General features: G+C 49.7%; 1 protein-coding gene across 3 annotated transcripts; it reads left to right on the top strand.

Annotated features, from left to right (window-relative positions):
- Positions 1–1,084: 1,084 nt before the first annotated feature.
- On the top strand, positions 1,085–21,784 carry ASB1 (ankyrin repeat and SOCS box containing 1). 3 transcript variants are annotated; one of them, XM_088021468.1, is made up of 6 exons: positions 3,503–3,517; positions 4,345–4,527; positions 4,716–4,857; positions 6,896–7,198; positions 14,403–14,788; positions 16,023–21,784. In XM_088021468.1, the coding sequence occupies exons 2-6, from the start codon at positions 4,452–4,454 to the stop codon at positions 16,148–16,150; spliced, it is 1,035 nt and encodes a 344-aa protein (XP_087877594.1). In that variant the 5' UTR covers positions 3,503–3,517; positions 4,345–4,451; the 3' UTR covers positions 16,151–21,784. The 3 variants fall into 3 exon arrangements, with proteins under 3 accessions (XP_027961024.1, XP_027961023.1, XP_087877594.1); XM_028105223.2 differs by lacking the exons at positions 3,503–3,517; positions 4,345–4,527 and adding an exon at positions 1,085–1,211; XM_028105222.2 differs by lacking the exons at positions 3,503–3,517; positions 4,345–4,527 and adding an exon at positions 1,401–1,591 and having other exon boundaries at positions 4,711–4,857.
- Positions 21,785–23,893: the final 2,109 nt, after the last annotated feature.

Raw genomic sequence — 23,893 nt, 5'->3', positions numbered from 1 at the left:
GCTGAGTACCATTCCCCTGGATGACCAGACCACACTCTGTTTATCTGTTGCACCGCTGAGGGGCACTTTGGTTGTTTCCGTGCTTGGGTGTTTTGGAAGCTCCCAGAGGTTCCCCGCTTGCAGCTGTGATGGAGGACCTGCGAGCTGGGCACGCCCCTGGCTCCCTGCCCTGTGGCACCAAGGGCGTCACCCCCAAGCCTCTGCCAGGGGTGCTCTCTGCTGTTATCAAGTCCAAACAGCACTGCAGGAAGCCCTCTTCCCCCCACCAAACACCCTCGCAGGGCCGGCCAGGTCCGTAGCCAAGGGAATCCGAGCTCAAGAATGCAAACTCAATACACACACAGTTTGGACAACATTTAAGAAGCCAAAGTGCAGGCAAATGTATGCCTTTGTTCCCTAATTTATTCAATAAATGCTTTGTGCGAGGCAGTGGGCTATAATTTAATAGACGAGATCCCCGCCCTCATGGAAGGAGCTCCGGGGGCGCACTCATCTCTTAGCACGGAGATACCTGCCCACGGCAGCGGTGCCCAGCTCGCCGAACCTGCTGCGGGGACCAGGGCTGGACGTCCGGCACCTTCGCATCCACGCTCTCCCGGGGCTGCTCCAGGATGAGCGTGGGGACCACCAGAGCTGCTCACTGTGCCCGGCGGAGTCCTCCTTCACCCGGGACTCCCCGGACGCGCCGCCGGCCGGGCTGGAGTCCGGTTCCGATCGGCCTCCCGAGCTTCCCGCGGCCCCGCCCATACCCGCGAGGCACAATGCCACGCCTCCTTTGCGGGGGCGGGCCCGGGCCCGGCCAACCAGAGCTCCCGGCTAAGAGTTAGGCTCCGCCCCCCCCGTGAGCTTGTTTTCCCAGACTCCTCCACGCCGGTGGAGAAACCCTCGCCCTGCCGGCGCGCGCCTCCGAGACGGCGCGCCTCCGGACAGCTCGCGCCCCGCCTCGTTGGGCCTCACGTCCGGACCGGAGGCCGGAGGTGGACGCGCTGGCACCCCGCGCGGGGCCCCGTAAGCCCTCGAGGGAGGTGCAAGCCCGCCGGAAGTCGCGCCCCCGACGCGGCCCACCTGCCCGCGGCGCCGGAAGTGGACGCTGCTGCCCTGCTTCCGGTCGGCGGGGCGCGCTGGGGCCGGGGCTGCGGACCGGGGCGAGTCCGGGGCGCCCATGGCGGAGGGCGGCGGTCCGCACGGGCGGGCCGGGCCGGGGCCCGCAGGTAACGTGCGCGCAGCCGTCGGGCCGCGGGGCGGCGGGGCAGCGGAGGGCATGGTCCAGCGCCCTGGCCGAGGGACTCCGGCGGCTGCTCCCGGGCCGGGGCCGTGCCTCCTCGTCCCCGGCGGGCCAGGCCCGTGGAGCCGCGCCCTGCCGCCAGGGTCGGGTCAGCGCGGCGCGCCGCACGGGGCGGCCCCCGGCTGCTGCGTGTGCCTGCTCCTCGGCTTCGCGTGGACATCCTCGCGCTGGGGTTCCTCTCCTGTGGAACTTGCTTCCTAACTGCCGGTCCATGAGCCGGTGGGGATATGCTAGGACCCTTCCTGTAAGAACAGGACATGGATCATCTTCCAGCTCTGAGCGCACGGGTCAGGAAAGCCCCCAGAGGTCAGTCCCTCGGGACGGCAGGTGTCCTTTCTCCGCCCTGTCACCTACGGCTTGCCTGGGGTGCTACCGCCCATGCACAGGCAAGGGACAGCGATAACGGCATCCCCAGCGAGCTGTCCGTGACACAGCATGTCCAGGGGCCTGTGGCCCACCCGCAGAAGAGGCGGCTAGAGAGCCTCACGCTCACCACCCAGAATAGCCATCAGATGCAGGGTTTGCACCGGGGACCTTCCTACTAAGCGGCTGTGAAGTTGCTGTGTTCAGAAGAGGTTCCCTCTTACCCTGTGGTGGGATTTCCCCCGTGTTAGTTGCTCAATTTGCCCTGTGTACCTAATGTGGAGACTGATCAGAGAAACGCAAACCTTAGGTTGTGTTTGGATCTGGAGCTGGGTGTAGAGGAGGCTGCGTTGAGCTGGGCCAGGGAGTGGGTTGAAAAGAGGCCGGCAGAGGGAGGCCCAGAGAAGAACTTAGCAAAAATGTGTGGCTCCCACTTACCCGTCGGCCTTTGCTCTACACTTTCTGAATCTTGCTGGCTCCTGCTTTGGGAGCTTTTTCACTGTGTGGGGTGAAACTGCAGGGTTGCCGCTGTGGAGGAGAACAGCTGAAGGAAGATCGGGCAGCGGCCCTAAGGGTTCCTTGAGGCCTGCCTGCTGATGGGCTGCAGGTGTGGTTGTGGGATCCGCTTGAGTGACCGCTGTGCGTGTGAACGCGGGCTGCCCTGCCCACCTGCCAGTGAACTGTTGAGTCCTGGGGGGCGAGGAAGCTTACTCATCACCCCCCTTGTACTTTGGTCAAGTCTTGTCTGCAGTAGGTAGTCAAGAGATTTGATTTGAATGTAAAAGCAACTTTATCATTGGAAAGAGTCCACCTGTGGAGGGGCGTGCTTTCCATCTGTGCCTGTTCACATGCTGGGAGTCCGCGTTCATGCTCTTTCCTTATGCCCCTGTCTGTAAGGATGTCTGCAGAACTCTTGATTATCTGGAGATTATTTCTGGGCTCCAGTGTGAGGGGAAAAACTCGATAATTTGCAAACAGGTATCTGATTTTACAAATGTGTTGACTACTTATTTTTCATAACTGAAGGCTGGGAAGTCCAAGACCAAGGCCCAGCACATTCTTTGTCTGACAGGGCCCTGCTTCCTGGTTCCTAGGTGGCAGTATTCTTGCTTTGTCCTCACGTGTGGAGGGTGTGTGGGAGCTCTCTGGGGTCTCTTTTATAAGGACATAATCCCATTCGTGAAGGCTCTTCTCTCATGATCTGTGCATTCACCTACCAAAGTCACTACCTCTTAATACCATCACCTTGGAGGGTTAAGATTCCACCATATTTTGTGGGGGAGACACAAACATTCAGTCTGTAGCAGCTGCTCTTTCTATTCCTCACTGATTTCGATACCCATTTATACTAAGATCTTTTCTGGGCAATTGATTCTGTTTGATTTATTTTTTATTCTGATAAGAGATAGTAAGTTCTGGGGCGCCTGGGTGGCTCAGTTGGTTAAGTGACTGCCTTTGGCTCAGGTCATGATCCTGGGGTCCTGGGATCGAGCCCCACAGCTGGCTTCTTGCTCAGTGGGGAGCCTGCTTCTCCCTCTCCCTCTGCCTGCTATTCCCCCTGCTTGTGCGCTCTCTCTGTCAAATAAATAAATACAATCTTTAAAAAAAAAAAAAAAGGTAAGCTCTCTTAACTGGTAGGGTCGTTTTTTTCTCATACGTACTAAAAAACAGGTGATTTTTTTTTAAAGATTTTATTTTATTTGACAGAGAGAGACACAGCAGGAGAGGGAACACAAGCAGGGGGAGTGGGAGAGGGAGAAGCAGGCTTCGCGTGGAGCAGGGACCCCGATGCAGGGCTCAGTCCCAGGATCATGACCTGAGCCGAAGGCAGATGCTTAACGACTGAGCCACCCAGGTGCCCCAAAACAGGTGATTTTTCATTTATATTTCCAGATAAACTTTTTTTTCAAGTAAGTTCCACGCCCAGCGTGGAGCCCAGTGGGGGGCTTGAGTTCAGGACCCTGACATCAAGACCTGAGCTGGGAGATCAAGAGTCAGACGCTTAACTGAGCCACCCAGGTGCCCCGCCAGATAGACTTTTATAATATTTTTGTCACATCTCATATAAAAACTCCGAAGAGATTTATTAAACCACTTGTTATCCCTTAAAACTTTTTTAGCATTGACTCATCCTGTCCAAGCACGTGGTATGGTTTACTCTAGTCATCTTGATTGTTTTCCGGTTTTATAGTCTTCATTATGTGAAGCTGGCTTTCTATTTATATGCATGTATTTTAACATTTTCCTTCTTACTGAGGTGTAACTTACATTCAGTAAAGTGCACCCATCTTAGGTTGCCGTCTTATGACTTAAGCATGGCGACTCCTGTGAGGTCATGGCCCAGGTCGGCTTGCTACAGTCATCCGTTGCAAATAGCATTTGTTTGGCTGTTGAATTTTGCCAAATCCAAGTGTCGTTTTGTAATGTGGGAGATGATCATATGGTTTTCCCCAATATTAAGACACTGCTACATTCTTGGGATAAATAGAGTAATATTATGGTGGATTTTTGATACGTATTTTAAGTTGCACCTTGCTAATAATTTTATTTAGGATCTTCCGTATTCTTCAGTAAGGTTGACGCATCGCCTCCTGTCCCACCAATGTTTTAAAAATTATTATCCTTGTCAGATTTTGTGTCAGGCTTGTGCTTGTTTCACTAAGGAAAACTTTGTTCTTTTTCTTTTTTTTTTAAAGATTTATTTATTTATTTTGAGAGAGTGAGAATGAGAGAGAGAGAGAGAGCACATGAGAGGAAGGAGGGTCAGAGGGAGATGCAGACTTCCCGCTGAGCAGGGAGCCCGATGCAGGACTCGATCCCGGGACTCCAGGATCATGACCTGAGCCGAAGGCAGTCGCCCAACCAACTGAGCCACCCAGGTGCCCAGGGAAACTTTCTGTATTTTTCTAAGCCCTGGGCGTTTCTGGAGCGTGGGAATGATTTATTCTTGCGAGTTTGAGGTACCCAGGTAGACTGAAGACAAAGGGATTGTTGCAGACGGCGCCCCCTATTGGTTGGTGTTGGCAAGGTTTTCCCTAGCTGACAGGAGCCCCTCTCTTCAGTGCAGGTCCTAATCTGAAGGAGTGGCTGAGGGAGCAGTTTTGTGACCATCCGCTGGAGCACTGTGAGGACACGAGGCTCCATGATGCAGCCTACGTGGGGGACCTCCAGACCCTCAGGAGCCTGCTGCAAGAGGAGAGCTACCGGAGGTGAGCATCACTGTCCTGGGGCTGGCCCAGTGCAGTCCGAAGCTGAGGTGCGTGATCTGTGAGGGCACTATGTCTCCCTGGTGAGCAGGTGAAGACCCTGACGCTTTCCAGTGTTAGAGGACAGGGGAGGAAAGGAGACCGAGGGAGCATGGCCAGACTTGTAGGAGATAGCCAGGTAGTGAGGGTAGGAGACCTGAATTCAAGTCCAGATCAGTCATTGACCTTTATGTTTTCTGGAAACTTCTGGCCCTCTCTGGTGTCAGCTTTCTTGATGTTAGTCCTGGTGGCAGCACTGTTACTGTCTTCAAGAGTGGTCCTGCCCCCTTCCAAGTCTCTTGTGGCTCTTTACCCTAAGCTGTATATGTGAGTTCACCTAACTTTGTTATTTTCATGTGGTTACACCCCTGTGGGTGCAGATTTCCTGATGTACCCTCCTCTGGCATCTCTGATCCCCAGCTGTCTGCCTCCCGGGCCTGGGGCTCAGCCTCAGACCAGCCGTCTCATCACCCGGGGATATGCTGTGTGTTCACCTTCTTATTCCCTTTGTTTGTAGTGCCCAGCCTGCTGCCCGCCAGACCCTGCCCATTCCTGCCCATTCCTCCACACCGGCTCAGGCTCTTCCTTCGAAGCAGCAGGTGTTGATACTACTCTTTTCCCACCAGGAACCCCTGGGAGAGCACGGAGTCTTCCTTCCCTCTGGGTGTTCTCTGATTGCTCTGTGGGTCGAAGATTGGAGTCCCAGCTAGATTAGCAACTGACCTGCCACCAGAAACTCCTTCCTGCTTTGTGTTTCTTTCCCCTTCAGGGTTAAGATGGCAGTGAATTGATAGAAGAAATGTCTTCGTGTCAGTATTGAAATGAATGCCACTTATGAATAGCTCCCAAGAGAAGGATTCTAACAATTTAAGAATAGGGTTCTTTTTTTTTTTTTTTTAACTTCTGATATCTTAGCATTATTTCATCAGAATAGATACCAGTATTTAAAAAAAAAAAAAAAGCTCTAAATAATCCAGAAAGGATTGTCGTACAAAGATGTCAAATGGATTCTGCATGAATATTTAATGCAAATGACTCAGGCCCGAAGGAAACCTTAAATTTGCAGAAGCAACAGTAGAATAAAAACAACAGAATAAAATAGAGTTCAACTAGGTGTTTTCATATTGCTTTTCCAAGTACTTTTTTTTCTTTCTTCTATTTGACTTGAGTAAATCTGTTTCCCGATGATCTGTTTCTGTTGCTCTGTACTTTGACCATGAGTCCTTGGAGTGTTCCTTGGTCTTCTTGGCTAGTGGGAGCCAGTGCTCAGCTGAAGGGGGAAGCCCTGGCGCACTGTGTTATCTCTGTGTCACTCTTCAGTGGGCTGGATGGCCCAGCTTTGTTCACAGCTGCCCTGGGAGCCTGAAGTGAACTGTGTCTTGGTTGATGACATGGTGGGTCAGTGGGCTGCATGGCCACGGCATTCCTTGACAGGGAGTCACAGTCTGATCGTCACTTTTGATGAGAGCTGAGCGGAGCCCGTTGCCCTCTGCTGGTGCTGGCCGGGAGTGGAGCGCTGCGTGGCCTTGGCCATTTCTGCAGGCTGTCATTTGTGCTGTGTCACAGGGAGAAGGATCACAGGGGTCACCTGCTCCCAGTGGGGATGCCAGGGCCCAACCTCAGGCCTCCACAGCGAGTGGCTGGTGAGAAGGGGCCTCAGGACCGTGGCGGGGTGCCAGCGCGTGCGCTGCTATCCATCCTGCGTTGCCTCCCTGGGCACACCCTTCCACCCTGTGGGAGATCTGAGATCTTAGCTCTGCGCCTCAGTGTCCTCCACTGTGGAATGGGCTCGTCGTCAGATCTGCTCTGCCCCACGCCCAGATCCAGCATTTCATAGAACAGAGCACACGCGGAGGCATTCTTGAAGCCCGGGAGTGTCCCCGTTTGAAGAGTTTGCCCTCCTGTTCTCTGTTTCCGGCATGGACAGTATGGGAGGAAGCAGGGCGGCTTGTGGGTTTCCCAGCTGCCCCTCACAGCCTGGCTCCCCTGTGTTTTTTCTTAGCCGCATCAACGAGAAGTCTGTCTGGTGCTGCGGCTGGCTCCCCTGCACACCGCTGAGAATCGCGGCCACCGCGGGCCACGGGAACTGTGTGGACTTCCTTATCCGGAAAGGGGCCGAGGTGGATCTCGTGGATGTAAAAGGACAGACTGCTCTGTACGTGGCTGTGGTGAACGGACACCTGGAGAGCGCCCAGATCCTCCTGGAAGCCGGCGCCGACCCCAACGGAAGCCGACACCACCGAAGCACCCCCGTCTACCATGCCTCGCGTGTGGGCAGGGCTGACATTCTGAAGGCCCTCATCAGGTCAGTGCTGCGGAGGCCTGGCTGCCCTCGCCCCGTGGCCGCTACTTCCTGTGGCCACGTCCTCTTTCCCTGTTGTCTGTATTTACTTCTCTCTGTGTAAAGTTAGGCGTGTTGGAAGAATTGCCTGTTAGTCTTTTTAAAGAGCTACGTCTTAGCTCTGTCAGTTTTCTTATTTTTCTGCTTACTAATTTCTATTTTTTTTCCATTTTCCTTAATCTTTCTCTTTTTTCAGTTGAACGACTGATTATTCATTTTTGTTCTCAAAGTGTCAGCTTTCAAGGTTATTATTACCTTTGCCTTTAGCTTTGGTCTTATCTGCTAAGTTTTTACCCCATATTTAAATTAAGTATTGCTAGAGTTGATTTCCTCTTTGTTCTTATGGAGGAGAAAGGTTTAATATACATTTTTCATGAACTAGTTTTATTGTATTGTGCTCAGATAACCTGGAGCGTATAATTTGCATTTTGGGGCTTCTTTTGAGTTTTTAATTTTTTTCTAATGTCACACGATGTTGTTGTGGGTTATGCTCATTATTGAACCAAAGGGGAGCTATAGGTCTCATTGAAGGCTCGTTTACACAGCATTCTGTCACATTTAGTTTTTAATCTTCTTGGGCTTAAGTAGTTCTTTGGGTGCTCACCTTTCTTCCTTGACTGTATAGGATTCTTTGTTTTTTAAACACAGTTAACATTGTTGCCAGAGCTGATGTTAGGTCTATGTCTCTCTTTTGGTTTCTTAGCTGTTCCTTATTGTGTATGTTTGTTCCATGATCTAGATTTGCTTTGCTTTCCCTTTCTATTATGTTAGATGGTTTATGGACTTATTTTAATTGTACGAAGGGTTACATTTTTAAAAAATTTGAACCAGATTACATTTTCATTTTCTGTGTCTCCAGTGACTTCTTTCTACCAAAGGGTCTTTTTTTCCGTGCCTCGCTCTGGAGGTGTTTCCTGCGGTTGGACAGAGTATACTTTCGGTAGCCAGTTTTCAGTGTGGAAAGGATTGGGGAAGGGTCCTGTTGTTACAGGCTGCAGTGGGGATGGTTCTCAGGAGCAGGAGACCTGGCGTTCCCTTGCCCAGCGTAAGGTGTAGTTTTTGAATTAGGTCCTGAGAATATATTTATTACATTAAAAGTTTTTTTTTTTAATTTTTTATTTTTTTATGACTATGGAATTGGCTTTTGGAAAGACAGACGAGGGTATTATGGTATTTCCCTTCTCTTTAAAAATCTTTAGCCTGATCATCTAAGTCACCTCAGTCTTATATCTTTGCATCTTAGAGAATGTAAGTCATTAATTAGGAAATACTTTTGAATAGGATCAGTCAATGAAATTTCATCTTGGTTCCAGAAATCCCTTTAGGCATTTCAGTCAGTTCATGATGCACAACTGCTTTAAATTAACTTCAGGCTTGGCTTTCAGAAGTACATATACAGATGCCCTGTTTGAGAAGGCGTTAGTGTTAAAGATATCTCACTCCCTCAGTGGCGTGCGGGACACGACTATTACAATGAGGTACCAAGAACACATACTAAAAAGTTTCCCATTTTCTGAATTACCAGGTAACTGACTTACTGACCTTTGGAAAGGGGAGTGATATGGTTGAGTTATTGAACAAATAATACGATCTAAATATAATGTCAGCTCCTGCCTTCCTAGGTCATTGTTCCTTACGCACAGGGCTCTCTGCGGTCATGCTGTAATTTGCTGTTTCTCTGCAAGTAAATTCCATTTTGTTACTTGTAAATTCCCTTGATATATGTTGCTGATTTTTTTTTTTTTTAAAGGTAAGGAGTGGTGTTTCTGTATGTGCAAAATTTATATTGATTCACTGAGTTGTCCCAGTGGTTCCTTGCCAGAGATATTAAAAGCAGGAGGGGAATTTTGGAAAATATTCAGGATTAAAATTAACTGGATCCTATCCAGCATATTTTTATGAGTGGATGAAGGGCTGTCTTTCCCATAGCTCAGCTAATACCAGATTGTCATATTGCCCAAAATTACAAACATTTTGTAAGACCTATCCCTAACAAAAGGAGGAAAAAAAAAAATCACTGCTTAAAATCTAGTTCTCTTTTTCTTTATTGGTTGAGTGTGTGAAGTGAAATGGCAGTTTCTGCTTGGTTTGGTGTGTGTTGTAGAATGTTCCTCCTGTCACTGCTGGAGTGTCTGGGAGGCCGGGCGATGTTTGCATTTGACGATGCTGTGCGGCTTCAGTGGGGAAAGGACTGTCCTGGGAGCACATCGGTCGGTGTGCCCCTCCCTTGTCCTCCTTAGGCCTGTCCTGTAAGCAGAAGTGTGGGTTTCAGGGAGAAGTTCCTTCGGACGCTCAGAATGTGCTGAAGAGACAGGCGATGGACTATGACTGCTGGCCAGCCGTTTATGTCATGGCCTGGAAAATGGTGCCGTTTCCTGTGCCCTAGGCCCCTGCCTGTCCGCCCGTCTTCTCTGCATCTACACGCCGTCATTTCCTAATTCCACGAACCCCGTGCCCACAGAACGTGTGTGGCATTGTAGGGCTGTCTGGGGTGATGGAAGCTCAGGGAGGCGGGTGCTGGCAGTCAGGTGTTGACTCCGAGCAGAGTCGGTAACGTGCGCCAGGCAGGGGGTCTCACGGGAGTGAGATGGCGCTCTTTTCCACATCTGTCCGGCTGCACAGGATTGCACTTGGGCCCGCTACTGCTGATGTTCACTTTGATCTTTTGATTAAGGTGGTGTCTGTCAGGTTTCTCCAGTGTAAAGCTATTCTTTTTCCTCTCTGTAATTATTTAATTCGTATTTTGTGGAGAGGTACCGTGCAACACATATATATCATATTTCTCATCAAATTTTTAATTTATTCATTTATTTGTGTTAGACTTATAGTTTCGTGTATTATCCAAGGAGTTATGCTCCCTTATTATTACTACTTACTTTGATGCTCAGATTGCCTCAGATTTAGCTGCAGGGAGCCCTGTCATACTGGAGGCCAGCTCTGGCCTTAGGACATGCCCCCCGCATCCTTTGAACAGTTCCGTACTTTCTCTTATAACAATATAGTCTAGGCTCATCCAGCACTGTGTCTGTCTTAGCCCTGGAATTAGTCATTTCTCCAAAGAGTCCTGGTTTCTCTTAGTGGAGAGTGGTGGTTAGAAGCCAAGATCTGGACACTGATAGTGTTTATTGCTTATGGGCTGTTGTTGTTTTGAGGCCCTCCGGTGGGGCAGAGCTTAGGTTACAGATACACATTTCTGTCTGTATTTCTCTATCTACATACCTTGCCAGTCGAGTTCACCCTGATACTTTTAATCCAGTCTGGTACCACAGGGGTCATCCTATTCTTCTTCCTTTCCGAATTTATTACTTGCTTTTCCAGCAGAGACCTGGTTCCCCTTCTCCTTAACATACTTATTTTGCCAACCCCCCACCTGTAACCAGTCTAGTGTTGCTATGCCCTCTCACACATGACTCCTCAGCTGATGTGGGCTCTGACGCCCCATGCCAGGCGGCATTTTTAGCAAGTACCCTCTTAACTTTGCCAGCATTCTGATACCCTGAGCCAGGCCGCCCTCTGTGCTTGCGTCCGTGGCCTCTGCGTAGATTAAAGGGACCTAGGTTAATAGTTTGCACTTGGGAGAACTCCAAATTCCTAATAGTAAGTCTGTATTTGGACTTCCCTGAGGGCAGGGACAAGGGCACCTCCCTTGTGGGGACCCTGAAGCCTCTGCCTTTTTAGAGGCATTTAGAGGTTGGCTCTGTTGAACAATGTGGCTTCCAGTTCAGGCTGCTCCTGCACGTGAGAGATGCATTTCCTCACGTCTGGGCTGTCACCGGGCCTCTTGGACAGCCGTAGGGATTGTCTCGGGGACTGCAGTGAGCGTGCCCTCTGTGTGCAGCTCCCTGCTGGCAAGCTCTGCTTCCTGTCTCAGGTCCTTCTGGGGGAATCTGGTGCTCTGGTGTTTAGTGCCCCCAGAAAGAGGAGCCACCCTGCAGGGAGGACGTCGTGGCACCAATCTGGATACACAGTTGGGCTAAAGTGGGGTTTTTTTGCTTTTAATTTTTGGGGATTGCCTTTAATTTGTTTTATGACATATGTATGTGGTTCCAAAGTCAAATCTATAAAACAAAGTGTATTAAAAGAAGTCTAGCTTCTGTGTTGGTCTCCTTCAACTCCCCTATAGATGACCATTTTAGAACTTTTATGTTTTATCCCTCCATTGTTAAAAAATAAGCCTAATGTGTACATGTCTAGGTATGTGTCATATACATGTATGTATCGTAACCACTTTCCCTCTGATAAGCAGTAGCATAGTACACACTTTGACTGTCCTGCCTTTCTCACTTGTTAAATGTGTTCTGAGGTCATTCCAGAGCAGGATTGAGCGATACTCCTCATGCCTTTCCATAGCGGTTCATTGCTGCTCTATATGGATGGACCATGGTTTGTTCAACCAGTCTCCTGTTGAGGGGCCTCTGGGTTGTTTCTTGCCTTCAGCTGTTACGGATAATGTTTTAATGAGTTGTCGCGTGCATGCATCTTTTCAGAATTTTGCAAATGTAACTTGGAAAGAGATTCCAAGAGTGTGATTGGTGGGTCAGAAGGTAAATGCATATGTTATTTTGCCACTTCTTGACAAATTTCCTGCTAGTGGGATTGTTCCATTTTGCATTGCCCCCAGAACTGAATGAGACTTCTTGTTTCTTTAAAGCTTGGTCAATAAAATTTTGATTTTCTCCAGTGTGATAGGTGAGAAGTAGTATCTCAGGGTAGTTTTTTTTTTAATTAAAAAAATATAATGTTACATTAGTTTCAGTTGTAAAGGTAGTTTTAATTTGCATTTGTGTTATGAGTGAGGCTGAGTATCCTTTCAAATGGCTGGGAGATGCTTGCCACTGTCAGCGTCTCTAGCTCATTTTCCTGTAGAACAGTTGATCTTTTCCTTTTTTAAGAAAAAGGATTTATTTATTTGAGAGAGAGAGACAGAGCATGAGCGAGCAGAGGGGAGGGGCAGAGGAGAGTCACAAGCAGATCCCGTGCACAACGTGCACAGCATGGACCCCAGCACGGGGCTCGATCCCAGGATCATGACCCTGAGATCACCACCTGAGCTGAAACCGAGACTCGGATGCTTAACTGCCTGTGCCACCCAGATGCCCCGATCTTTTCCTTTTATTAGCTCTTTCTGCATTAAGGATATTAATCCTTTGTAATAATATTCCCCCAACTTTTCCACTTACCGTTTTACTTTGTTTATGCTCCTTTTTGCCATGCAAAAGTTTTTCTTTGTTTAATTTTCTTTTTTAGGATTTTTTTAAAGATTATTTATTTACTCATTTGTCAGAGAGAGAGAGCGCGCTTGCACAAGCAGGGGGAGCGGCAGGCAGAGGGAGAAGCAGGCTCCCCCTTGAGCAGGGAGCCCGATGCAGGGCTCGATCCCAGGACTCTGGGATCATGACCTGAGCCGAAGGCAGACGCTAACCGACTGAGCCACCCAGGCATCCCTCTTTGTTTTTAATTTTCATGTTAAAAAGCTTTCCTGTTACATCTTTTCTTGTTTGATATTCCAAATAGACGTTATAATCAACTTCTGTAACTCCAGAGATGTTAGTTTTGTTTAATTTGTATTTATAATCAAGTTATTCTTTTTTTTTTGAAGATTTTATTTATTCATAAGAGACAGAGAGAGAGAGAGAGAGAGAGAGGCGGAGGCAGAGGCAGGGGCAGAGGCAGGGGCAGGGGCAGGGGCAGGGGCAGGCTCCCCGCTGAGCAGGGAGCCTGATGCAAGACTCGATCCCAGGATCCTGGGATCATGACCTGAGCCGAAAGCAGACGCTTAACCATCTGAGCCACCTAGGCGCCCTATAATCAAGTTATTCTAAGAATGGGATTTTCATTTATATAACACACTTCAGGAAAATGATCTCTTAATAGCGTTGAGCCCTCCTCTCCAAGGTGGGGGTGGGGCTTTCCATTTCCAAAGTCTGTATGACTTCAGGAGTATTTTGTAAACTTCCCTCAGGCAAATTTTGGACATGTACTATTAAGTTTATGCTTAGATATCTCATTTTAAAATTTTTTTTGCTTTCATAAATGAGGTCTTTTCCATTTTGTTTTTGAACTTATTTTTGTATGTATGAAGGCTGTTGATTTTATAACTTTATTAAAGTAATAAATTCTCTCATTGCTTATTGTACTTTCATTAATTACTCAGGGCTTTCCAGACATAGTCATATTCTCTGAAAATAGGGAAAGTTTTTTCTCTTCCTTTATGATCTTAATTAGCTAATTGCTTTCTCTTGTCTGATTGCACTAAAATACCCTTATAAATGCCTGAATCAGGGGCACCTGGGTGGCTCAGTTGTTTGATCGTCCGACTCTTGATTTCGGCTCAGGTCATGATCTTAGGGTGTTGAGATCAAGTCGTGCACCCTCTCTCTCTCAAATAAATAAATACATCTTTAAAATGTCTGAGTAATAGTGGGCTGGAGAATGGATGTAGGCAGCTTGCTCCGGCTTCCATAGGAGAGCCGCCCCTCTCCCCATTAGGTGAGACGCCAACATCTGGGTTTTATCTTGTGAAGGAAATGTCCATCGCTTCTTATTTTACTGAGTATTTATAAACCTGCATTAGTGTTGAGTTTTGTCCCATGCCTTCTTTTTTTCATCTATAGAGGTAATCGTGATTTTCCCCTTAGTTCTGTGAATATATGGACTGTGTTCTTAGGATTTCTAATATTGGAACCAGCCTTGCATTCTTGGAATAACCTGCATGAGGTCATGGTGTATTGCTTTCTTAATATACTTTGGATTTGCTTTGCTAACATTAAAATATTGAAGGTGGTTAAGTTGATATAAGTGAAATTAGTTGGTAGTTTTTTTTTTTTTAATGGTGTGGCTTTTGTCAGGTTTGGGGATTGTTTTGCTAATTTCATAAGATGAATTTGGAATTTCCCCCCCCCTTTTTTGAAGTAGTTTGACTAGCCATAAGATTGTTGGCTCTTCAAAGGCTTTGAAGAATTCCCCGATGAATTTGTTGTGTGAGTGGGTTCCAAGTTCTTAAGGACTGTCTTGCCTTCCTGGAAGTCATGAGACCGCTGTGATCTGTGGCACCTCCTCAGCGGCTCCCCAGTGCTCATGGAGGTCAGGCCTGACTCTGGTGCTGTGGGGATCTGTTGACTTCAGTCAGTCTCCTGCAAGGTCTCACTGTCCCGGTGTCTCCCTGTAGGTACGGGGCTGACGTCGACGTCAACCACCACCTGACTCCTGACATCCGGCCCCCTTTCTCCCGGCGCCTCACGTCCCTGGTGGTCTGCCCCTTGTATATCAGCGCAGCCTACCACAACCTCCAGTGCTTCAAGCTGCTGCTCCAGGCGGGGGCGAACCCCGACTTCAACTGCAATGGTCCTGTCAACACGCAGGGCTTCTACAGGGGCTCCCCCGGCTGTGTCATGGATGCCGTCCTGCGTCACGGCTGTGAGGCGGCCTTCGTCAGCCTGCTCGTAGAGTTTGGAGCCAACCTGAACCTGGTGAAGTGGGAATCCTTGGGCCCAGAGTCAAGAGGCAGAAGGAAGGTGGACCCTGAGGCGTTGCAGGTCTTCAAAGAGGCCAGAAGTAAGTGGCCTGAGTCCCCTTCTACCTTGCAGTCTGTGTGGGTCACTTGAAGGAACTGAGCTGTAGTGATGAAAACAAACTCGTCCAACAAAGCACTCAGGCAGAACCTGCAGTTGGGGCTAGGAGGTCTCTAGAATACTCCCAGATTGGTCTTTTCAAATTCCTCGACACCAAGAGTTGATACAAAGAAATATATAAAAGTACATGTTCAAAGTTCCTGGAATTGTCGTCGACTGCTTTACCTCTTTGCTGCTTTGTGACCCCAAGTCCTTCACGTGCGTGTGGTTTTTAAATGTTTGACAGTAAATTGCCAGCCCTTCTTCCTCTAGGGGTCCTCAGTCCCTTTCTTCAGTTCCACTCAAATACCGTTACTTTTATTGTGTGAAACGTCTGGCTTTTGTTAGAATCGACTCCATAGCTTGCTTATTTATGAAGGAAGATTTTGCTAACGAATCAATAAATCGACAGCCAGGTTGTTTGCTGTTGATCTGGAGCCTGGTCTTCGTGTCTGAGGCTCACTCTGGGCCTCAGAAGCGGACCTTGTGCGCCTCCTGCCGGCTGCTCTGGGCCCTCTGTGACTTGCCCGTGCCCGGCCTCCTCCTCGCCTGGGTGTCAAGGACATCTGAGTTGAAAACCTTTTCCCTAACCCCTTGCCTCTCACAGAACTTGAGTTCATTGTGTTTTTGTTGTTGGAGTTTCCTAAGCCAGTCATTAAAACGTGCTCCCGGTGAGCCTTCCCCCAAAGAGCTGGTTAATGGTCAGCTGAAGTCGTTCTGAGAGAGGCTGCCTGCGGCGTGCCTGCTTCACAAGGCAGGGACGTGGTTAGGCTTTTGACCCACAACAAAACTGTGAGCCTGCACTCCTCACAGACTGCTCGGCCTGTCTGTCCTGGGTCCCCCGGGAGCTCCTGGGATTGACCAAGAGCAGAGGCTGACGGAGGGTTAGGGTCCATCGTTCACACCTGTCCGGGCCTTCAGTGGTCAGCTCTTGTTTCTGTCTAGGAAATTAAACCCGGTCAAGGAGGTGCCGTCCCGGTGAGCAGGTGCCCCAGGTGAAGATTGCACTCCTTGCGCAGGCGGGAGGAGTGGATGACAGACCTTCCTCCCCGGGGGCCACTCTCTCTACTGTAAAATTGGGAAGTTGGCAGTGAGCACTTAGGGCAGTTCTGTCAGTCTCAGCCAGCCTCTGGCTAACCTCCCTCCCTCTGTCTCCCTTTCTTCCCTCGGTGTTCCAGGTGTCCCCAGGACCTTGCTGAGTCTGTGCCGTGTGGCCGTGAGAAGAGCTCTTGGCAAATACCGACTCCATCTGATTCCCTCGCTGCCTCTGCCAGACCCCATAAAAAAGTTTCTGATTTATGAGTAGAATGCAAGTGCAGCAGTTGATTGCAGTGAGGAGGAAGGTGATCTGCAGTGAAAGTCGACACCGATTCTTGCTCCCATGAACCACATCCTGTCTGTGCTGCTGACGGAATCCCATTTGGCTGTTGGTAAAGCAGAAACGGCCTTGTTCTCATGGATTGTAATTCCATCTCAGGTGCTCGGGGCATTGGACAGTCGTGGAGTCATTGTCTGCTGAAAAGTTCATACAAAACTTCATTTTGTTCTTCCTCAATATCTCTGTTTTGGATTTTCATAGTAGCAAATTCACAAAGTGGGCCTTGCGGTGTGTGTAAGTACGGGCTGAGGTTGGAGGTCTGCTAATAGCTCCAGCAGGGGAGACTCCTAGCACTTTCCAGAACTGTGCTTCTGTTTATATTTTTACTTCTCGATTTCACTGTTTAATTAAAGCCTTCTAATACCTAAATGAAAAGAGAGTTTTGGTAAAAAAAAAAAAAAAAAGTACAGAAATGCAGTTCACGAATTTGCTGGTTTGTTTTCCCTGCTCCTGGGGGTGACATGTGGCATCTGTCTGCACTCACCCCTTCCTTGCCGCTTCCGTGTACTCTTCTTGTGGTAGTGTCCTCTGTTAATTGTCTTCTTTCCAGGATGGTTTTTTGGCTGGGTGGATCGGCTGTGTTAGCTCAGTCAGTAGCTGCGTTTGTTCACAGTCTAAAGGGAGGACCTTCTGCAGTGCTGCACCTGTTCTCATACCTAACTGTGCCTCGCGTCACGCCAGCAGGTCCCACGAACTCTCTGCCCTTTCTCTTTGAGGAGCTTCCAGACACGGATTGATTTTAGGAGGGCCGCACTGAAGAACTAGGCAGTAAAATGACTGCCTGCATTTGCACCAAGGACCACTCCAACAGCATTCACTGCCAGTTCTAACCGAAGGGGACACCTGTGGCGCTGCTTTCTAGTCCTTGCACACTCCAGGGCGGGGGGATTCACTTGTCCTCTGGATGGTTCCAGGCTTTCTGTTGCTTGGGTCCAGTGGACAAAACATTTGGCATTTGGTTGATTGCTCTTTGCCTTTTTGGACCTCATGTCTTGGTAGTTGCTCCTAGAAGCTGAGGACGGGGGCGGCAGCGAGGTCAGAAGTCTTCGCCTGGCCCGCGGGGGTTGCTGGTAGGTGAGACGAGCTGAGTTCTCCTCCCCGAGTCTGTGGCCGTGGGCTGGGCTCACTCACACCCGGGCCGTGCAGCTCAGTACTTGGCTGTGTCCGCAGAGGGGGGCCGTTGGCTGCCTCTCCAGAGCCCTCCAGGTGATGCTGTTTCCTAGGAAACCACCTCTGGGAGCTTGAAGCCTCCGATGACCGTTGTGTGGAATCGTGGTGATTCTGACCTTCAGCAGTGTTTAGGAATGGGCAGATTCCAAATCTGTGTTTAGGTTTTCTGTCATAAGAGCTATCTAATTTGTAATAATTGAATTAATGATACAGGTTTACTTATTTACTAACAGCATTGTAGGTTTTAGTCGAGGAGACAGGCAGCATCCGTCATTGTCTTATGCGGCTCGAGGATAGAATTCTCAACCCCACCTCGTGTATCCTGGACGGCTCGGCCAGAATGCCAGGCTGTGACCTGTAGGTGCATGTGTGAGGTCCCAGGGGAGAAGGGGCCTGGATGGTTCAGAGGGAAGACACAATCACGGGAGGCCCCACGTGGCGACAGTGACCCTGTCACAAGCTGTGGCCATAGTGTTAAGTGTGGGATGGCTGGCGGAGCCTGAAGTTGGGCTTGCGTGCTGCTGCTGAAGGTCTGGGCCCCTGGCCGGCTGGGCTTATGCAGAGCTGGGGGCCGCTCGGAGTGAGGCTGTGAGCTGTGGGGTGTGGGTAGCTGATGAGGGTCCTTAGAGCCTGAGCCAAGTGCCACAAGGGCTTCAGCCGAGAAGGGCTTCGGGGTGTTCTTTGTGGCATTCAGGGTGGGACCGAGACCACAGTTAGGCGGTGGCAGGAGCTGTGGGGAAGTAGGGCTCCCCGGATATAGGGAAGTTGGACTGGGCCACTGGCAGGGGCGTCATGTCCCTGGAGGTGGGAAAGCAGCGGCTGGTCACCTTCTCGGTAGGGCTGAAAGAGGAGTTCTGGAGTGGGTGGTGGTTCACCTTACTTTTCAGCTCTTCCGACTCTGGGTCCCCCTGCCTCGGCCCTTTTAGTTCAGGGTCTCTCCAGGTGGGCCCTGTTACAGACACGTGGCACGCTCTGAGTCTGCCCCACTGGGTGCTTTCTGCAGAGGTGTGTTAGGACAGGGCCTCCCCAGCCCTGCCCAGGGTAGGAGGGTAGCTCTGTTCCTGGACCTTCTGGAAAGCCGCGCTGGGAACGCTGCCCGTGCAGAAGTCTCGCACATTTGGCACGACCTTCGGGCTGCACGAGCCAAGGCCCCAGTGCAGGGTGGTGTCGGGGTCTGCTGCCCGGCGAGGCCAGTGCCGGGCTTCATTCTGGGGGGTTGAACGGTTTTCCCAGGGTCTCTCTAAAATTAATGGACGGAGTTGACTCTCATAGTTGGGTCTCCCCCAGACCTGGCCAGGGAGGTAGTGTGAATCAGGAGAGAGGAGCCACAGGGAGCACGAATGTGCACAGGACTGGGGCCTCTGCTCTTCCTTTGCGGAGCACAGCTTTGATTGTTCAGCCAGACTCTGCTGATGCTTTCGAAATCCTGAGAACTGTGAGGTTCAGCCTCTGGTTTGGAACTTCGTAGCTGCCAAACATGAATCTGAAAACAGTGTAGATGGTTGCTTAAGGTCATTCCTACTTGTTTGAGTGACACTTACCTTTACTGAAGCTCCCTTTCCTTCTGTTGGCCAGGATAGGGTACTGAAGAGGAAAGAGTAGCTCGGTCACAACACTTTATGGATCATGTTTCTGAGGCATGGGGCACCCAAGACCCCTGTAAAAGGAAACGTGGTGGTACTCGAGGAGGCTGCTGCCCAGCGGGCCCTGGAGCTGTCCCTAGAGACGGGCACAGCAGACCAACGGGAGTGAGCTGGAGTGTCCCGACTGTTCCCACTCGTGGGGCACTTCCTGGCCATTGAAGAGCGTCCTGCTGTGGGCTTTGGCTGCTGTGGACAGATGGGCAGGGACTGGGGTCGGGGGTCAGGGGCAGTGTTGATAACCTCTGAGAATTCCGCTCTGGCGTCCTGCCTGCCAGAGCGGAGTCTCTTTCCCAAAGCCATCCGTGTCACGTGTGGCTGTGCCTTTTCATATTATTTACGTTATTTATATATTTATTTATTTATGTCCTGCCTTGTTCCAGAAAAGGGTTTAGGGCAGCGATGCTTGGTTTTTGATGTTCTGTTCTGACATTTGGGAAGTTTCTGTCGGCATGTACTTGTTAGGTGAGTTTAAAAAGAGGACAACCAGCAGTTTCCTGTTGTTGACTGTGTTTCGGTTCTCAGGCTTAAGTGCCATCCTTTTTTCCTTCTTCTGAATTGATTTTTTAAATCAAAGGTTCATGTGGCGGTAGAAGGGGAGGAGGAATGTGCAGCAAGCAGAGGTCTGAGTGAAGGAAACGGCCTGAGAGAGAAGTGCTTTGCCTGCGCTTTCCCACGCGGGCCCCAGGAGCTGGGAGGCTGCGCTCCGGCCGTGCCTGCCCCCAGGACGTGTGGGGGACACTGCACTGAGCAGTCCCTGTGGCTGTGAACTGCTGGGTGACCTTGTCCCTCCTCTTGGTGGGATGTGCATTGGAGGTGGTGACGGTGCTGGAAGAGCCTGTGACCTTGGGGACCCCATGGGGCAGAGGGCTCTGTGCACGTCCGTAGGACAAGGACACATTAAATAACTTACGAAATCAAGTTTATTCAACCTAAAGATTGATCTTTTATTCTGAGATAATGTCCTTCCTAATTTGGATGATAAAATGGACTTTTATGTAATGAAGGTGATAATAGAGGGCAGTATTTTTATTTTTTAAAATGCTCTTGGTTGGAAGATAAAATGTTGGCTGCTCTTTGTCAGGTCCCAGATTTTAACTTTGCCAGTCTCTGAAGTTGCAGAGTCTGGGAAACCCAGTCTAGCTACGGTGTATGTTTACGTAATGAGGAGAAATTCCTCTTGGATTCTTAAAACAGCCTGTACGTTGTTGCATTTCTGCTGCTCGTAGTCTTAAGAGCAAGCTCCGAGGTCACTGTGTGTGGTGTCAGCAAGTGCCTGCTTATGGTGTGGCATGACAGCTTCCCTGTGGTGATGGGCCTCTGGCCATTCCTGAATCCATGAGAAACACTCCCCAGAAGTGTTGTGTGGCTTCTCAGTGAGGGCTGCCTTTACCTCAGGCCTTGGGGGCCCATGGCCCCCCGAGTGCTGGTGGCTCTGTGGCATGTTGGTGATGGCGCTCATAGTGGGTCTTCTGGAACTGAGACTTCAGCTTCCACCTTCTGTCCCTTTGGCTGCCCGCCAGGCACTCAGTGAGCAGTCCTGAGTGGTCCGGATTCCGCACCAACTTGGAAGTGCCTCATTTGGCCATGTGACCTCTTTCTCCCTGGCTTACTTATTACTCCCTCCAACCCCCCAGAACCTGACCCCTTGGTGTGGAATAAAATAACCCATGTGAACTCATGAATGGTTAGTGGGACTGTGTCCCAGGAGAATTCCATGGGAGGGACGTGCGGATTTTGGAGTGTAGTGAGGTACAGAGTATATGTATGTATACTACACATTCTAGGCAGACCATCAGATGGAGAGGTGAGGCGGGGAGAAGGGGTGACTTCTGTGGCCTTAACAGGAAATTGTGCAGTGTCTGGAATGCATGGCATCCCTTTTTTTTTTTTTTTTTAAGTTGGTTTGGTTTCATATCTCTACCAAGTAATGTATGAATGTGCATCAGTGCAGTTTGAGTGTGGTGTTGGTGAACGTGTGAAGTCCAGCTTGCTGCCGTGGTTTAGCCAGCAGTGTCCCTGCTCTGCCCCGCAGTGTTTGCACAGCTCCCGGGGCTTGTGTGGTCGGCACAAGAATGTGACCCACAGTGGGCCTGTGTGCCTGGAGACACGCTGACGGGAACGTTCACGTAGACCCTGTTTGTCCCTCCTGCTTTGGGAATGAAGGCGTGTTTGCCCTCAGCAGCTGGGGCCGCGACTGTTCTTGCACTTGTGCCTGGTTAAGAGTTTCCAAAAGTATGATAGATGTCTTTGATATGCTATTGTAACTTTAATAAATGCTTTATTACCCTTTAATTCAACCCCCCCCTCCCCAATGCCTTAATTTTTTGGACTGTTTATCTCAATGGGTAGAAATTGGTCTTGTGAAATCTTTGAATACACATTTCAGCCAAGTGACTGGCTCTCTGGAAAGTTTCTAATGATATGGAGAGAGGAACTTTTTTGAACTGCTCCAAGGGATCTTAGTTCTAGAGGGGCACCCAGAATGTGGCACAGATTTAAATTTCTGGCCGAGCCTGTTTTACTTAGTGGGGTTTCCAGTTTGAAGAGAATGTGCCTCTAAAGTGTTTGAAACCCATGGCTTTCAAGCAAGGTGAATTGTCCCTACAGTGCTGTGCCGGGGGGAAGTGGTGGGGAACTGTGGGCAGAACCATTGTTTCTGGGTCTCTCTGACAGCGGGAAGGTAAGGTATAAAGCCTTGGGATGAACCCAGGAGTGAAGGAACTAAATAAAGACATTTATTCCTGTCTCAGCGACACTAGCATGTTCTCTGTGTCTGCTGTTTCAGATAATCTTCTTCATTCCTCACACCCTGACCACCCCCCGACCCCTGGCTGCACACACACCTCTCCTGCTCTGCTGGAAAGGTGGCCTCACTTTCTTGCTGTCTCAAAACCTGCTCAGTTTGTGTGGTTGAGATTGGGTGGCTTTCCACCCAGTTGGGTGGCGTATCCAGTATTCATCTGTGATAACAGAGGCCACAGTGTTAGCTGGACACTTAAATTCCCAGAATAGTCTTCATTTCCCAGCCTTCTGTGCAGTAGGTGTGGCTGTTTGCCATAAGTCCTTTCTGAAATCCCATTAAATGACAGTGGAATGTTACTTTTTAAAAAATGTACAAATCCACTAAGATGACTGAATAGCAACAAAATTTAGGAATGAAGCTCTCAAGAAAACAGATAAATGGTAACTGATCTCGAAACATCTGAGAAAACCCCCTTGTAAAAAGGAAGTATCTGAGAATCTGATTTCACTGCAAAGCTCCCAAAGGCTCTGGCATCGGCAGCTCAGGTACCCTCGAAGTGGCTGTGGGTGAGTGGGAGGACTGGCTGAGAGCCAGGTTGAGACGTAGTCCTGACCCTGCTACACACAGTTGGGCAGCCTGTGTCTGCCCCAGCCCAGTACAAGACCTGCCACGCTCAGCCTTCCGTAAGCCGACTCTTCAGCTGGGACTCAGGCTCATGTCCTGCAGGCAGGAATAGAGCAGAAGAGGCTTCTTGGGGAATCTCATCAGCCTAAGGTGTAGAACCAGAAGAAAACGGAGTCGCTTATATAAGTCAGGGATGAAATGGAGATCATTTCATCTCCATTGGTGTGTAAAGGAAGCAATCTTACAGGAATTGAAGGCCCTTCTCAGAAGTCAGCAGAGGATGCTGGCTGGCCCCCAAATACTGGGTCTGTTATGCCCAACTCTGGACTTTTTGTTCCCTGACTCAGCTACCCTCATCCAAATAAGAAAGAACACCATTAGGCAACCAGTCAGCTGAAAAACCAAAGTAGCTTTTGTATTTGTCCCATTAAAGCCCCGTGGTCTGTGAGCAACTCAGAACTCATTGCTTTTGTAGCCCTGAGTTACCTGGTTTGCAGGCTGAAAGCCTTGCGATAGACTCATCTTTCTGTTTTGTTTAATTCAGTATGCAGTTTGGTTTTTGACAAAGGAAAGACCTAACAGACCAACACTGAATGTGGCCAGCCAAATGGTCACATGTCTTACAGTAGATTCCAACAAATCAAGAGAATTCTGAGAACAAAGGGCAGAGTTTCCAGATTACAAGAGCCCATGTAGTGCCAACACAACGGAAGACGACCTGCCAGCACACATCACTGAAATGTCAGTACTGGAGAAAAGATCCTGCGACTTGTGGAGAGAACAAACAGGACATGTACAAAGTATCAGGTATCAGAAGAGCCCCGAGTCCTCGGATGCCACACTGGGCCATAGAGGAGGGTGGTCCTTCACTTTCATAATTCCGACGGGAATATTTTCGGCTAGGTTAAAAGCCAAGCTAAAGACTTGAAGTGTCTTTAAAACATTTATGTCCCACATACCCTTAGGAAACCGTAAGAGGATGTGCCCCACCAAAATGAGGGAGTACACCAAGCAAGGGGACAACATGGTACGCAGGAAACGGGGGACGCGACACCAGGAGGCGACCTGGTCGCGCGCGCAGTGAAAGCCTCCAGGAAGGCGGCTGTGCACCAGAGAAGGTACCCAGCCTGGAGGAGAAGTGGGGAGGCCCCAGAGAGGTCTGTGTTCTCAGACTCCTGCCTCTGAACATACTTGGGATTCAGTTACTGACAAGTTCCTAGGAAACCAAGGGCCATAGCTCGAGGAGAAAACGGGCAAGAAACAGAAAGCACAGTAATACTGGCCGACTCCGCGGTGGATGGTGCTGACGCGGTGCTAGCAGCATCAGCACTGAGTTTGAACCACAGCCGTGAGACTTCTCAGGATGCAGGGTGGGAAGTGTGAGGAAGAGCGGCCTCCTCCTTTTCCGGAGGGAGAGGTCAAGAGGTCAAGCCAAAATGGAAGGAAGGCTGGGGTGTGAGGTCAGAAAAGAACAGCAAAATGAACCCAAAG

Source organism: Eumetopias jubatus, unplaced genomic scaffold, assembly GCF_037043125.1.
Source record: "Eumetopias jubatus isolate StellerSeaLion01/CBP00866 unplaced genomic scaffold, mEumJub1_p1.0 scaffold_3, whole genome shotgun sequence".
In the NCBI taxonomy this organism is placed as follows: domain Eukaryota; kingdom Metazoa; phylum Chordata; class Mammalia; order Carnivora; family Otariidae; genus Eumetopias; species Eumetopias jubatus.
This window is presented reverse-complemented; position numbering and strand designations above follow the sequence as displayed.

Bases quoted from the DNA above. Each gene is read 5' to 3' on its own strand.
- ASB1 (XM_028105222.2), top strand. From the start codon at position 1,497: ATGAGCCGGTGGGGATATGCTAGGACCCTTCCTGTAAGAACAGGACAT. The intron at 4,858-6,895 runs GTGAGCATCACT...GTTTTTTCTTAG, and splicing joins CAAGAGGAGAGCTACCGGAG to CCGCATCAACGAGAAGTCTG. The intron at 14,789-16,022 runs GTAAGTGGCCTG...TCGGTGTTCCAG, and splicing joins GGTCTTCAAAGAGGCCAGAA to GTGTCCCCAGGACCTTGCTG.